Here is a 13,080-nt window from a genome sequence, read left to right as displayed (position 1 = left end):
TTACATTATTCGTTTATTTTGTAACACACAGTAATTTTTTGTGTTGCCCTGCACTGCTGCCGCTAAGCACGCTTCACGACCCAAGTAAGTTATAATAAACCCAGTCTCGACTCTGATTCTCTTCCGTCCCCAGATAAGCCGGAGATTTCTCGGATGTCAGGCTGCGCTCGGGTAGCGAAGGGTGTCACCTGTGTGTGTGAGGCCAGATGGAACCCACCCGGGGAGCTCAGATGGCTTCTCTCCCTCGTCAGCCTCAGCGGGAACCAGACGCACGGCCGATTCCAGACAGAGCTGGTGACAGACGGCCAACTGGTGACTGGCTCTCTGACCCTGAGAGGGGGCGAGGGAGAGGAGGATCTGACTGCTTTGTGTGAAGTCCGAAACCGGCATGGAGAGGTCATGTTCAAGGTTTATCTGTGGGTGAAAGGTAAGAACGTGTCTGCGGAATGGAAGGGTGCAAGAGGGAGGGGAGGGAGGGAGGAAAGTTGGAAAGGGGGAGAGAGAGGAAAGATGACGGAGGGAAGGAGGGGAAGTGTAGAGGGAGTGGGGGATAGTGTAAAAGGGAGAAGAGGGAGAAAGAGAGGGGTGCAGAGAGAGACACACAGGAAAGGAGGAAGAGGAGAAGACGGGACAAAAAAAATCAAGGAGAAAGTGCGAGGAAATGGAAACGTGACTGAGGGGAAAACGCAGCGTCCGTCAGGCCACCAGGCAGATTTACACACTGCAAAATCCCACGAAGAGCAAAGAGACAGGTTGGGTGACGCTGAGTGCGAAGACCCTAGGGAGACCTGTACTGATCTCCCCTCCCTGTAAGGTTCTTTATGCCTGGTAGGTCAAAGTTCAGGTTGTCTGGAAGATGCTCTCGCCTCTCCGGCCCCTCCCACCGTGCTCCCGCCTCACACGCTTATGGATTAGATCACAAATTCAACGGCCTTCTGCTTCCATGGGGGGGGGGGGGAAGGGCGGGGTTGCGGTTGTTAACGGGGTGGCGTGAGGTGACAGCGACTCCCAGCCTCTCCTGCAGAATAACCAGCTTCTTGCGTTCACAGGTCGGCGCTGGTCTTTCCAGGAGCTCCTGATCCCGGTGCTGGGGAGTGCAGCCGCAACGCTGATTCTCTCTGTGGTCATCTGCCAACTCCTCTTATGCTGTTCCAGGTGAGAAAGTGTTTTGTGCAGCAATGGAACTCTGCCCCCCACCCACCTCCCCACCCGTGGTGCTCCCGGTGTGGGTCTGACCCAGGGATATGGAGACTGGAACTGTGCACGGTGCTCCCGGTGTGGGTCTGACCCAGGGATACGGAGACTGGAACTGTGCACGGTGCTCCCGGTGCGGGTCTGACCCAAGGATACGGAGACTGGAACTGTGCACGGTGCTCCCAGTGTGATCTGACCCAGGGATACGGAGACTGGAACTGTACACGGTGCTCCCGGTGTGGGTCTGACCCAGGGATACAGAGACTGGAACTGTGCACGGTGCTCCCGGTGCGGGTCTGACCCAAGGATACGGAGACTGGAACTGTGCACGGTGCTCCCAGTGTGATCTGACCCAGGGATACGGAGACTGGAACTGTACACGGTGCTCCCGGTGTGGGTCTGACCCAGGGATACAGAGACTGGAACTGTGCACGGTGCTCCCGGTGCGGGTCTGACCCAAGGATACGGAGACTGGAACTGTGCACGGTGCTCCCAGTGTGATCTGACCCAGGGATACGGAGACTGGAACTGTACACGGTGCTCCCGGTGTGGGTCTGACCCAGGGATACAGAGACTGGAACTGGATTACTTTGTCTATAGTGACCTCTCACACCAGGCCCCTATCCTCTCTATGGTCCGTTCGTCCACGATGATACAAGTTTGTTATTTCAGGAGGATAAAACCGACCCAGAAGGTGTCAACGGAAATGCAGGTACTAACAACAGAACCCAGACCGGAGGACGAAACTGGAGCCGATCACAATGCGGGAACTGAGGATGTGTCGCCCCACCACCATCCGTCAGGGTGCACACACTCCTTCAGCGTGAGTGTCCACCAGCACAGAATGACAGCACACCGGAACCATCCCTGTGGAAAATCGGGACACTATATCCTTCTCTAACACTCACCTGCCCCCTCCTTCTCGACCCCCCTCGCCCCTCCTACCCTTCCCTCGCTATCCCCACTCTCTCTGTTTTCCCCCTCCCCACACATATTTCCAGTTTAGGTCTGTTGAAAGGTGGTGCAAAGTTGAGAAATTGCCTCCCCAGATATCTCTTCACCTCTTGGATCATTTGAAGCTTCCTGGCCCCCCCGCGGTCAATGGGAGATTTGGGTAAGGGACGGGAATCTGCACTTTCTAGGATCAGGCAGAGGGTACAGCAACTGCTCTGGTAGAGGGGCCCTACGTCCCCTCCTATCCTCTCTTGAGATGCTGAATTCTTCCTCATGTCTCCTTGAGGGTCTGAACATTCCCTCATATTTGAAGATTGAAGTTGCTCTTCTAACCCTCCTGTGTGGCTGAACGTCCTGCCATATCCCCTCTGAGGGGCAGAATGTCCTCCCCCTTTACCTACGAAGGGCGGAAAAGTCTCTTCCATCCCTCCTGACGGGCTGAATGCTCTCATCCTCTCTGAAGGGGCTGAATTCCTCCTACTTGGGAATGTAGACCTGGTGAGTGACCTTTTCCCCGACACTGTTATCAGGATGAAGTTGTAGAGCCTGGTGAGTGACCTTCCATCCTTCCACCGCCTTCCCCCCCCCCCCACCCCCCCGCCGCTTCTCTCATCATAATGAGGCAGTAGAACCCGGTGAGTGACCTTCCTCCCCCCCCCCTCTTCTCTCATCAGGATGAGGCTGTAGAGTCATGGCCTGCAGACGAGACAGAGGCAGATTTTGTGGATGCGACCCCGCCACCAGAACAGAACGGGGAATTGGGGGCGACCCCAGAGGACCAGGACTCGGAGCTTCACTACGCCTGCATCGACTTCTCCAAGGCCCGCTCATCGGACGAGATTGTAGGCAGACGAGACAGCACCCAGTACGCTCAGATCAAGCCGCAGTGAACCCCCGTCTCTACCCCCATCCCCCTGGGGACGTTGTCTCCACATCCTGAACCCATGAATGGGAATTCCTCCTCCGGAATCCGGCATGTTATCTCCACGGTGGAGCCAAGGTCGAGTCCCCTGCTGGATAAAGTCGGGGGTGCCGACATTTTGTCCCTTCGGAAGCCGCGGAACTTTAGCTGGGCGTATAGAATCTGCAGAATGGGCGGCGTCTGTGGACCGGCTTGCGTTTAAGTCCTCTGCCAGAACTAAGAACCAGGGAGAACTTTGCGAAGGCAGTGGCGGGAGCGATGGGGTAAACAGAGGCCGAGAGTCATCTCTGCAATGAGGTGAGATCCAATGGGTTAACTGGAACCGACGAAGCGAGTCAGAGCTGTTCCCCACCCCACAGACGCTGTCCAATCTGCTGAATATTTCCAGCAGTTCTGTTGTTTTTTAAAAAATATAATTTTTAGTGTGAAAGCCTCCCCAGAGGTTGCACCGCCTTTTGAGTATCCTCAGTGGTTACTTTTTTAAAAATTCATAGTGAAAATGATAGTTACTCTTCTCCCCCCAGACGCTGCCCGAATTGATGAGTGTTTCCGGTTAATCTCTACATTTTTTTTATTTCAGATTTCCAGCATCTGCAATTTTTTTTTCGGTGTCGGGTGGGGGTAGTTGGTGGAGTTCTTTTTACAATGCAAGTTATAAGCGAGGTATTTCCAACCAATCTCAGACTCGTCAGGCGTAATCACTGTTTAGGAGGTTGCGACAGAGGGTGGGAGGTTAACGGGAGAAATTTGCCCGAGTTCTTCGGGAAGCCGTCTGCTATCGCCCCGGGAAGGTGGAGATGCACCCTCCCACACTCCTCGAACCGCTTCAGTCTGCGTGGGGCAGGAGCTCCCACTGTGTTCGGGGGTGGAGGGTGGGGGGGCGGGGGGGAGGGAGTTCCAGCCATGGTGGAGTGTGGACCTCGAAACAGGGTGGTTCGCTGGACTTGGGGAATTCCGCAGTAAACAGGAAGGGTCACAGCAACATGAGACACATTGCTGGTGATGTTGTACCACATGAGTGGGGGAATAAAACTCTGCCCCAGGAACATGGGGGAGGGGGTGGTGGGAGCCGCCTTACTCTTCCTGGCCCTGAGTACTAATCCCAGCACCTGAGAGGGTGATTGGGGTCTTAGATAATACAGTGTTGTCAAATGGTGTCCGTTCCTCTCTCTCGTTCATATTACAGAGGGGCTGCGCTGTGCAGTGCTCGGCAGGCCACCCCGCCCTTCTACTGTGTGCTAGCCCTTCTGAACATCTTCCCCCTCTGACCTGAGTAACCCAACTCTCCTCCCCGTTCTGTGAGCCTTCTCCCTCCCTAACTACAGTGCATTCCGCATTTGGCTTCAAACTCCTCTCCGTCTCTTTGATCTCCTTCCTCCTATACACCCTTTCTGTCTCTGTGACCACCCCCCCTCCCCGCCTCTTTACCCCTCCCCATCTCTCCGACCCTCACTAAACTCCTCCCCGTTGCTATAAACACTCTCTGGCCCCTACACACCTCCCTGTCTTTGTGACCCCCTCTGGTCCCTACACACCTCCCTGTCTTTATGACTCCCTCTGGCCCCTACACACCTCCCTGTCTTTGTGACCCCCCCTCTGGCCCCTACACACCTCTCTGTCTTTGTGACCCCTCTGGTCCCTACACACCTCCCTGTCTTTGTGACTCCCTCTGGCCCCTACACACCTCCCTGTCTTTGTGACCCCCTCTGGCCCCTACACACCTCCCTGTCTTTGTGACCCCCTCTGGTCCCTACACACCTCCCTGTCTTTGTGACCCCCTCTGGTCCCTACACACCTCCCTGTCTTTGTGACCCCCTCTGGTCCCTATACACCTCCCTGTCTTTGTGACCCCCTCTGTCCATGTGTCCATGTGACCCCCCCCTCTCGCCCCGACAACTCTCCACATTGCTGTGACCCCCAGTGACCCCTACACACCCTCCCTCTCTGTAACTCCCCTTCCACCCCTACGCTTCTCCCAGCCTCTGTGACCCTCTTCCTCTCCTGTCTCCCTCTCTGATAGACTTGCCTCCAGCCCCCACCACCCAGAAAACAATTTCCTTTCTCTCTCTTCCTCCCTATTCCCCGCCCCCCCCCATGACCCACCTCGCCGCCTCCCTTCCCTTCCTGAGAAGGGGACGCCATGTGATTCGACATTCATAGGCCGCTGTGGACGTGGTGGAGCGGCTGCTGCGTCGCTCGGGTCCCCGTTCACCCCTCTCCCATCTGCCACCCCAACCCGGAGTCCCCGGGGTTGACAGCGGAGTGCGATTGGTGGTGGGACTCAGGTGACGAGATTGGTGTACTCGATGCTGTCCTCGGAGGGCCTGCGGATGGGGCCGGTCCTCGACGGCTGCGGGAGCACCACTGTCGTGTAGCTGATCTCCTCGTCGCTTTCGTCCTGGTCCAGGCTGCCAAGGTGACCGACGTTCTCGTAATCCTCGCTGTCCTATGATTGAAACATGAGCGGGGTGAGGCAAACATTGGGTGGTCAGTGATTCAGCGAGGAGGGAGCGTCACGCAACGGGAGGGTCGGCGAGCAGCGAGAGAAAATGATTCGGTGACCAAGTTCATTGTCTAACCGGTGGTGTGGGGCGAGCAGGAACTGAGGCGGTGTAGGTCAGAGCGAGGTCACAAAGACGGGGGCGGGTGTAGGGACCGGAGGGGGACACGGAGACGGGGACACGGAGACGGGGGCGGGTGTAGGGATCGGAGAGGGACACGGAGATGGGTGGGGGAGCGGGTGGAGGGACCGGAGGGGGACACGGAGACGGGGGCGGGTGTAGGGACCGGAGGGGGACACGGAGACTGGGGCGGGTGTAGGGACCGGAGAGGGGGGCGCGGGTGGAGGTGATTAGGGCCGCTAAGGTCCCCACTCCGAGATCCGGTCTCAAGCTCCTGCCGCGTTATATGTTTCACACGATTCCGTGCTCCGTACCTTGGCCTTGTGTGGCCGCACACGGACGTGGCTGTAAACCACATTGGGCTCACCCTGGATCTTGGTCTTTGTACTCTTCGACCCCGACGGCCTGGAAAATACACGGGAAATGAACGGCGAAGTTCTCGCCCCACCCAGACACATTACCGAGGCTCAACTCGCTTGAAGGTTCGCTCACCTACATCCTCCCGGTCCAGCGCCCCTCCCTCCCTGTCGCTGTGATTCCGTCCGGCCAGCACATCCGTCACCGTCTCTGCAGCCCCTACCCTCCCTGGGAAGCGGCGAGAGTTCCATCACACTCACGACTTTATCTGTGTTGAGATACAGGGTGGAGTAGACCCTTCAAGTCGCCACCCCCCCCCCCCCCCACCCGACTTTCCCGATTTACCTCATCACGGGACAATTTAAAATGACCAATTAACCTACCCGGTAAGGTGTTTGGACTGCGGGAGAAATCCGAGAACCCGGAGAAAACCCATGTGCTCCATAGGTGGGGGGGGGCGTACAGACTTCTTACAGATTGCACCGGAACTGAACTCCGAGCTCCGACGCCCCGGGCTGTCATAGCGTCCGTAGACGGGGGCCAGGTAGTGTGATAGATGCGGACTCCATGGACTAACCCCACCCAGGGAATCGCTGAGTGTCCCATAACACTGCTGACCTATAGATGAGGGTCAGGTAATGTAGCAGATGTGGAATGCATGGACTAACTCAACCCAGGGAGGGAAGCGTGGGCAGATAATACAGCGTAGATCATATGGCCGTAAGACGTGGGAGCAGAATTAGGCCTTTTGGCTCATCACGTCAATCAAACGTGTTTAATTTATCCCTCTTGACACCATTATCATCCCTTCTCCCCGTAATGTATCCCATAACCTAACTTCCACAGCTGTCTGTGGCAGATTCACCAAGCACTGCCTAAAATTTCTGTTCTAAAGGAAAATCCTTCCATTCTGAGGCTGTGCCCACTGCTCCCAGACTCCCTCCCTCCCCCACTATAAGGAACATCCTCTGCATATCTATTCTTCTAGGCCTTGCAATGTTCAATGAGACTCACCCCCACACCTTCATTCTTCTAATTTCCAGCGAGTTCAGGCCCAGAGCCATCAAAGGCTCCTCATACATAAACTTTTCGTTCTCTGGATAATTCTAATGATCCTCATCTGGACCCTTTCCAATGTCAACACAGACAGCCCACAATTCTCCAGGTGTGTTCTGACCAACCAAAGCCTTACAAAGTAGTGAAAAAAGCACAACTGCGCCTCTTCCACCTCAGACAGTTGACAGTTTGGTATGGGCTCAACATCCTAAGAATTTTCTACAGGGGAACAATTGAGAGCACCCTGACTGGCTGCACTACTGCCTGGTATGGGAACTGTACCTCCCTCAATGGCAGGACTCTGCAGAGAGTGGTGCGGACAGCAGTGCATCTGTAGATGTGAACTTCCCACTATTCAGAACATTTACAGAGACAGGTGTGTAAAAATGGCCTGGAGGATCATCGGGGACCTGAGTCACCACAAGCACAAACTGTTCCAGCTGCTGCCATCTGGGAAGCAGTACTGTAGCATAAAAGCCAGCACTGATGGGCTTCTTCCACCAGGCCATCAGACTGATTAATTCATGCTGACACAACTATTTATATGTTATATTGACTGTCCTGTTGAACATACTATTTATTATAAATTGCTGTATAGACAGATGTAATGCAAAGATTTTTACTCCTCATGTATATGAAGGATGTAAGAAATAAAGTCAATTCAATTCAATATGTGAAATAAATGCCATGTGATTCAGGTGACATATCGATCTTCAGACCTTTCAACTTCCCAAGCACCTTTTCAGAATCAGATTCACTTCATTGCCAGTATGTGAAACACCAGAACTGATTGTGGTCCAGTGCCAAACATAAAACACAGGACAATACCATAACAGACAACACAATAGCAACCAACAGTTTACAAGACAATAGTGCAAACAACCATGAGGAATCAAGAATTGGTGCAAATGTCAATAATCAAACTTAAATAAATGTGAACATATGAACAGACTCGACAATTATCAACAGAACAAGGAGAACAGGAAAGGCTGTTAAATGGATGCTGTGCAGGGGCAGTTAGGGTACTACACCTGAGTGAGTTTTGTTGAGAGCTGGATAGCTACTACCATAGACAGTACTAGATAGCACTGGGGCTCCACAGGGAACTGTCTTGTCTCCCTTTCTCTTCACCATTTACACCTCGGACTTCAACTACTGCACAGAGTCTTGTCATCTTCAGAAGTTTTCGGATGACTCTGCCATAGTTGGATGCATCAGCAAGGGAAATGAGGCTGAGTACAGGGCTACGGTAGGAAACTTTGTCACTTGGTGTGAGCAGAATTATCTGCAGCTTAATGTGAAAAAGACTAAGGAGCTGGTGGTAGACCTGAGGAGAGCTAAGGTACCGGTGACCCCTGTTTCCATCCAGAGGGTCAGTGTGGACATGGTGGAGGATTACAAATACCTGGGGATATGAATCAACAATAAACTGGACTGGTCAAAGAACACTGAGGCTGTCTACAAGAAGGGTCAGAGCCGTCTCTATTTCCTGAGGAGACTGAGGTCCTTTAACATCTGCTGGACGATGCTGAGGATGTTCTATGAGTCTGTGGTCACCAGTGCTATCTTGTTTGCTGTTGTGTGCTGGGGCAGCAGGCTGAGGGTAGCAGAAACCAACAGAATCAACAAACTCATTTGTAAGGCCAGTGATGTTATGGGGATGGAAATGGACTCTCTCACGGTGCTGTCTGAAAAGAGGATGCTGTCCAAGTTGCATGCCATCTTGGACAATGTCTCCCATCCACTACATAATGTACTGGGTGGGCACAGGAGTACATTCAGCCAGAGACTCATTCCTCCGAGATTCAGCACAAAGCATCATAGGAAGTCATTCCTGCCTGTGGCCATCAAACTTTACAACTCCTCCCTTGGAGGGTCTGACACCCTGAGCCAATAGGCTGGTCCTGGAGTTATTTCCTGACATAATTTACATATTACTATTTAACTATTTATGGTTTTATTACTATTTATTATTTATGGTGCAACAGTAACGAAAACCAGTTTCCCCCGGGATCAATAAAGTATGACTATGACTACAGGAAAGATGCTTTGGAGATGACGTGTTGTTCTGGTGGTGATGCACCTGTAGCACCTCTGTGATGGCAATTTGGTGAATAGGTGACTGCTAGGGTGGAGTCAGCATATTCCTTTCAACTCTTTCCTTCACTCTGGAGTTGAACGGGGCTTTTTACTGTCGGTAGCCGACAGCCAATGATCTCCTCTGGTTAGTGAACTACTCACTGCAACCTGGACTTCGAGAGGGAGGAGGAGGAGGTGGGATACTAAATGGTCGTAAAGATGGTCACAACACTGTCAATGATGGTTGAGTAAAAATTCATCAGAATACTCCCTGAGATGTTAAGTTTCCTAAGCTGGCATGGACAGAACAATCTCAGCTGGCCATTCCGAGTGATGAGTGTAACGTGCTTGTACCACTTTGATGTATTGGTAATAGTAGTGCCCAGGAATTTGAATGATTCGATCATAAACTCAACCTGAAAGGGTGGGGGGCAGGTAGGGGGTTGTTGGCAGGTCAATCCTCATTTCCACCATCTTGATAGTTAAGAGCACCCCACCACGCTGTAGGAAAGTCTACTTCTCTTTGATAGCAGCTCACATCATTATTAGAAATAAGACCTGTCATCCACAAACGTTAAGATTTTAATGGATTTCTCATTTGTATAAAGTGAGAACAAGAGGAGTGAAATAACAGAGCCGTGGAAAGAACCTGCACTTATAGACATTGGATTGGACAAGTAGGAGCCTCGACCTACATATTACTCCCTTCCTGTCAGGAAAGTCATAATTCACTGACAGATACTTTAGGCTACAGCTCCGGAACAATAGTGTTAAAGGCAGAGCTAAAATCCACAAACAAGATCCTCACTGAAGTGTTGGGGGAATCTAAAAGGTCGAAGAATGTTCTGAAGGAACAAATTAACAGCATCCTCAAATGAGTGATTTGCTCTACAATTAAACTGTAGTGGGTCAAGAAAAGACCAGTAATGGACTTAAAGTAGGCCAACATCAGAAGTTCAGAGGATTTCATAAAGACTGGAGAGCATTCTGACAGGCTGCATTACTGTCTGATAGTGGGGGGCTACTGCACAGGACCGAAAGAAGCTGCAGAGGGTTGTAAATTTAGTCGGCTCCATTGTTGGTACTAACCTACAAAGTACCCAGGACATGCAGCATCTCCAAGTTTGCGGATGACACGAAGCTGGGCAGCAGTGTTAGCTGTGAGGCGGATGCTAAGAGGATGCAGAGTGACTTGGATAGGTTGGGTGAGTGGGCAAATTCATGGCAGATGCAATTTAATGTGGATAAATGTGAAGTTATCCACTTTGGTAGCAAAAATAGGAAAACAGATTATTATCTGAATGGTGGCCGCTTTGGAAAAGGGGAGGTGCAACGAGACCTGGGTGTCATTATACACCAGTCATTGAAAGTGGGCGTGCAGGTACAGCAGGCGGTGAAAAAGGCGAATGGTATGCTGGCATTTATAGCGAGAGGATTTGAGTACAGGAGCAGGGAGGTACTACTGCGGTTGTACAAGGCCTTGGTGAGACCACACCTGGAGTATTGTGTGCAGTTTTGGTCCCCTAATCTGAAGAAAGACATCCTTGCCATAGAGGGAGTACAAAGAAGGTTCACCAGATTGATTCCTGGGATGGCAGGACTTTCATATGAAGAAAGACTGGATGAACTGGGCTTGTACTCGTTGGAATTTAGAAGATTGAGGGGGGTTCTGATTGAAACGTATAAAATCCTAAAGGGATTGGACAGGCTAGATGCAGGAAGATTGTTCCCGATGTTGGGGAAGTCCAGAACAAGGAGTCACAGTTTGAGGATAAAGGGGAAGCCTTTTAGGACCGAGATTAGGAAAAACTTCTTCACTCAGAGAGTGGTGAATCTGTGGAATTCTCTGCCACAGGAAGCAGTTGAGGCCAGTTCATTGGCTATATTTAAGAGGGAGTTAGATATGGCCCTTGTGGCTACGGGGATCAGGGGGTATGGAGGGAAGGCTGGGGCGGGGTTCTGAGTTGGATGATCAGCCATGATCATAATAAATGGCGGTGCAGGCTCGAAGGGCCGAATGGCTTACTCCTGCACCTATTTTCTATGTTTCTATGTTTCTATGTTTAAAGCAGTCCAGAACTCTGCATAATTTCAGATAGGTGTTAAACATCTCAGTGACGACAGGGGCTAGTTAAACCATATAGTGTCTTTGGGTATCAGGTGAGATTCCTTAGAAATAGCGACTACACTCAATTCTGCCCTCGACACTCTGAAATTTTTGGCATACTACTGATGTCTTCCACAGTGAAGACTGACACAAAGTACTTATTAAGTTTCTCTGCCATTTCCTTGTCCCCATTACAACCTCTGCAACATCATTTTTTATTGGTACTCTCGCTTCCCTTTCAGTATTTATATTTTAAAAAATCTGTTGGTATCCTCTTTTTGTTGCCTTTGGTTGGTTTTTAAAAGCTTCCCAATCCTTTAGTTCCTATTAATTTTTGCTATTTTATATGCCCTCTTTTTTGCTTTTACATTTTCTTTGACTCCCTTTGTCAACTACTGTTGCCTCATCCTCTGGACGTATCTATCCTGCGCCTTCTGAATTGTCCCCTGAAATTTCAGTCACACTGATCTGCCATCATCCCTGCTAGTGTCCCTTTCCAACTTTGGCCAGCTCCTCTATCAAGCTTCTGTAGACTCCTTTGCCCCACTGTAAGACCAATGCACTTGATTTTAGATTCTCCCTCTCAAACTGCAGGGGGAGTTCTATCATGTGATCATTGTCTCCAAAGGGTTCCTTTATCTTAAGCTCCCTATTCAAATTGGCATCATTAAGTAACATCCATCCTAGAATTGCCATCCCCTAGTGGGCTCAACCACATGTTATTCTAAAAAGTCATCTCACAGGCATTCCACAAATTCCTTTTCTTGTGAATCAGTACCAATCTGATTTTTCCAATTTACCTCCAAATCACAATGCATATTGAGTGTGTGGACCAACTCCATCCAGGCAAGTAGAGAGCATCTATCACATTCCTGACCTGTAGATGGGGGGCAGACTTTTGGGGATTTGGGCAGTTTTTACAACTTGTATGGATTGACCTCCGATTCTGTCCTGCTCATCCACTCACCAAGCCAGCTCTGTGTATGAGTCACTCGCGTTGTGGTGGGATCCATGCTGGAAGGTGACAGAGGCATGGATTCCTTCCTCTGGGGTGGACTGTCCATTGGAGCGGGCATTCTCAGTCAGCACCATGTTCTCATACACCAATGTCTCCTTGGGCTGTGGGGCAGAGAGGTGAACAGTAATACCAGACTTAGGGAACAGGATCAGGCACAAATACATGGTATCCAGACGTGGAGACAGCATTCCAGACAGATGCTGGATTCCCACTCGGTTGTCCTCTGAAAAATATATTACAGGACCCCACCCCCAGACATACGCCAGCCAAGGTTGACCCCAAGCTTATAGTGCCTGCTGACAGACACACAATTCCCTCTCCCACCAACATACACAGCTCTCTCCCCCTCTCCTCTGCCCCTTTTCTCTATCCACTTCGACACCTTCCTCTCTCCCTCCTCCGCTCCCTTCTCTCTCTGCCTTCTGTCACATACTCTCTCCCCTTTCTGCCCTCCTCTCTCTACCCATCCACCCCTCCCTTCTGCCGCCTCCTCACTCTCCCCTCCATCCCTCCTATGACTAACTTTTCACCTCTCCACACTTTCTTCTCATTCCCTTAACACCCCATTACCCTGTCACACCCCCCAGTTCTCCCTCTCTCACTGCCCCATTTCCCCAGCCCTTCATCAGACACTTGAAAATCCTCTTTTTCTCCTTTCTCTTTCACCCTTTCTCATTCTCCTTCCACCTCACTCCCCCACACTCCCTTCTCTCGCTGCCCCTCCTCTCTCACCTTTATCTCTCCCCCTTCGTTCTCTCACCCATCCTCATCT

At 51.3% G+C, this 13,080-nt stretch overlaps 2 protein-coding genes across 9 annotated transcripts in view; one reads left to right on the top strand and one right to left on the bottom strand.

Moving 5' to 3' along the window:
- Positions 1-3,523, top strand: part of LOC140201669 (myelin-associated glycoprotein-like) — a 46,522-nt gene extending 42,999 nt beyond the window's left edge. For both annotated transcript variants that reach the window (XM_072266146.1, XM_072266145.1), the window contains 4 exons: positions 134-427; positions 1,050-1,155; positions 1,867-2,017; positions 2,823-3,523. In XM_072266146.1, coding sequence (XP_072122247.1) covers positions 134-427; positions 1,050-1,155; positions 1,867-2,017; positions 2,823-3,038 — 767 coding nt within the window. In that variant the 3' untranslated portion in view covers positions 3,039-3,523. The remainder of the gene's footprint in view (positions 1-133; positions 428-1,049; positions 1,156-1,866; positions 2,018-2,822) is intronic.
- A 1,623-nt stretch (positions 3,524-5,146) lies between these two features.
- Positions 5,147-13,080, bottom strand: part of LOC140201667 (B-cell receptor CD22-like) — a 57,650-nt gene continuing 49,716 nt past the window's right edge. For 3 of the 7 annotated variants that reach the window (XM_072266132.1, XM_072266137.1, XM_072266133.1), the window contains 3 exons: positions 12,258-12,409; positions 6,006-6,096; positions 5,147-5,516 (listed from right to left, as the gene is read on the bottom strand). In XM_072266132.1, coding sequence (XP_072122233.1) covers positions 5,352-5,516; positions 6,006-6,096; positions 12,258-12,409 — 408 coding nt within the window. In that variant the 3' untranslated portion in view covers positions 5,147-5,351. Of the gene's footprint in view, positions 5,517-6,005; positions 6,097-12,253; positions 12,410-13,080 lie in introns of those variants that run through there. The other 4 variants (XM_072266134.1, XM_072266138.1, XM_072266135.1 and 1 more) reach the window with 3 other exon arrangements.

Source organism: Mobula birostris, chromosome 8, assembly GCF_030028105.1.
Source record: "Mobula birostris isolate sMobBir1 chromosome 8, sMobBir1.hap1, whole genome shotgun sequence".
Classification (NCBI taxonomy): Eukaryota; Metazoa; Chordata; class Chondrichthyes; order Myliobatiformes; family Myliobatidae; genus Mobula; species Mobula birostris.
This window is presented reverse-complemented; position numbering and strand designations above follow the sequence as displayed.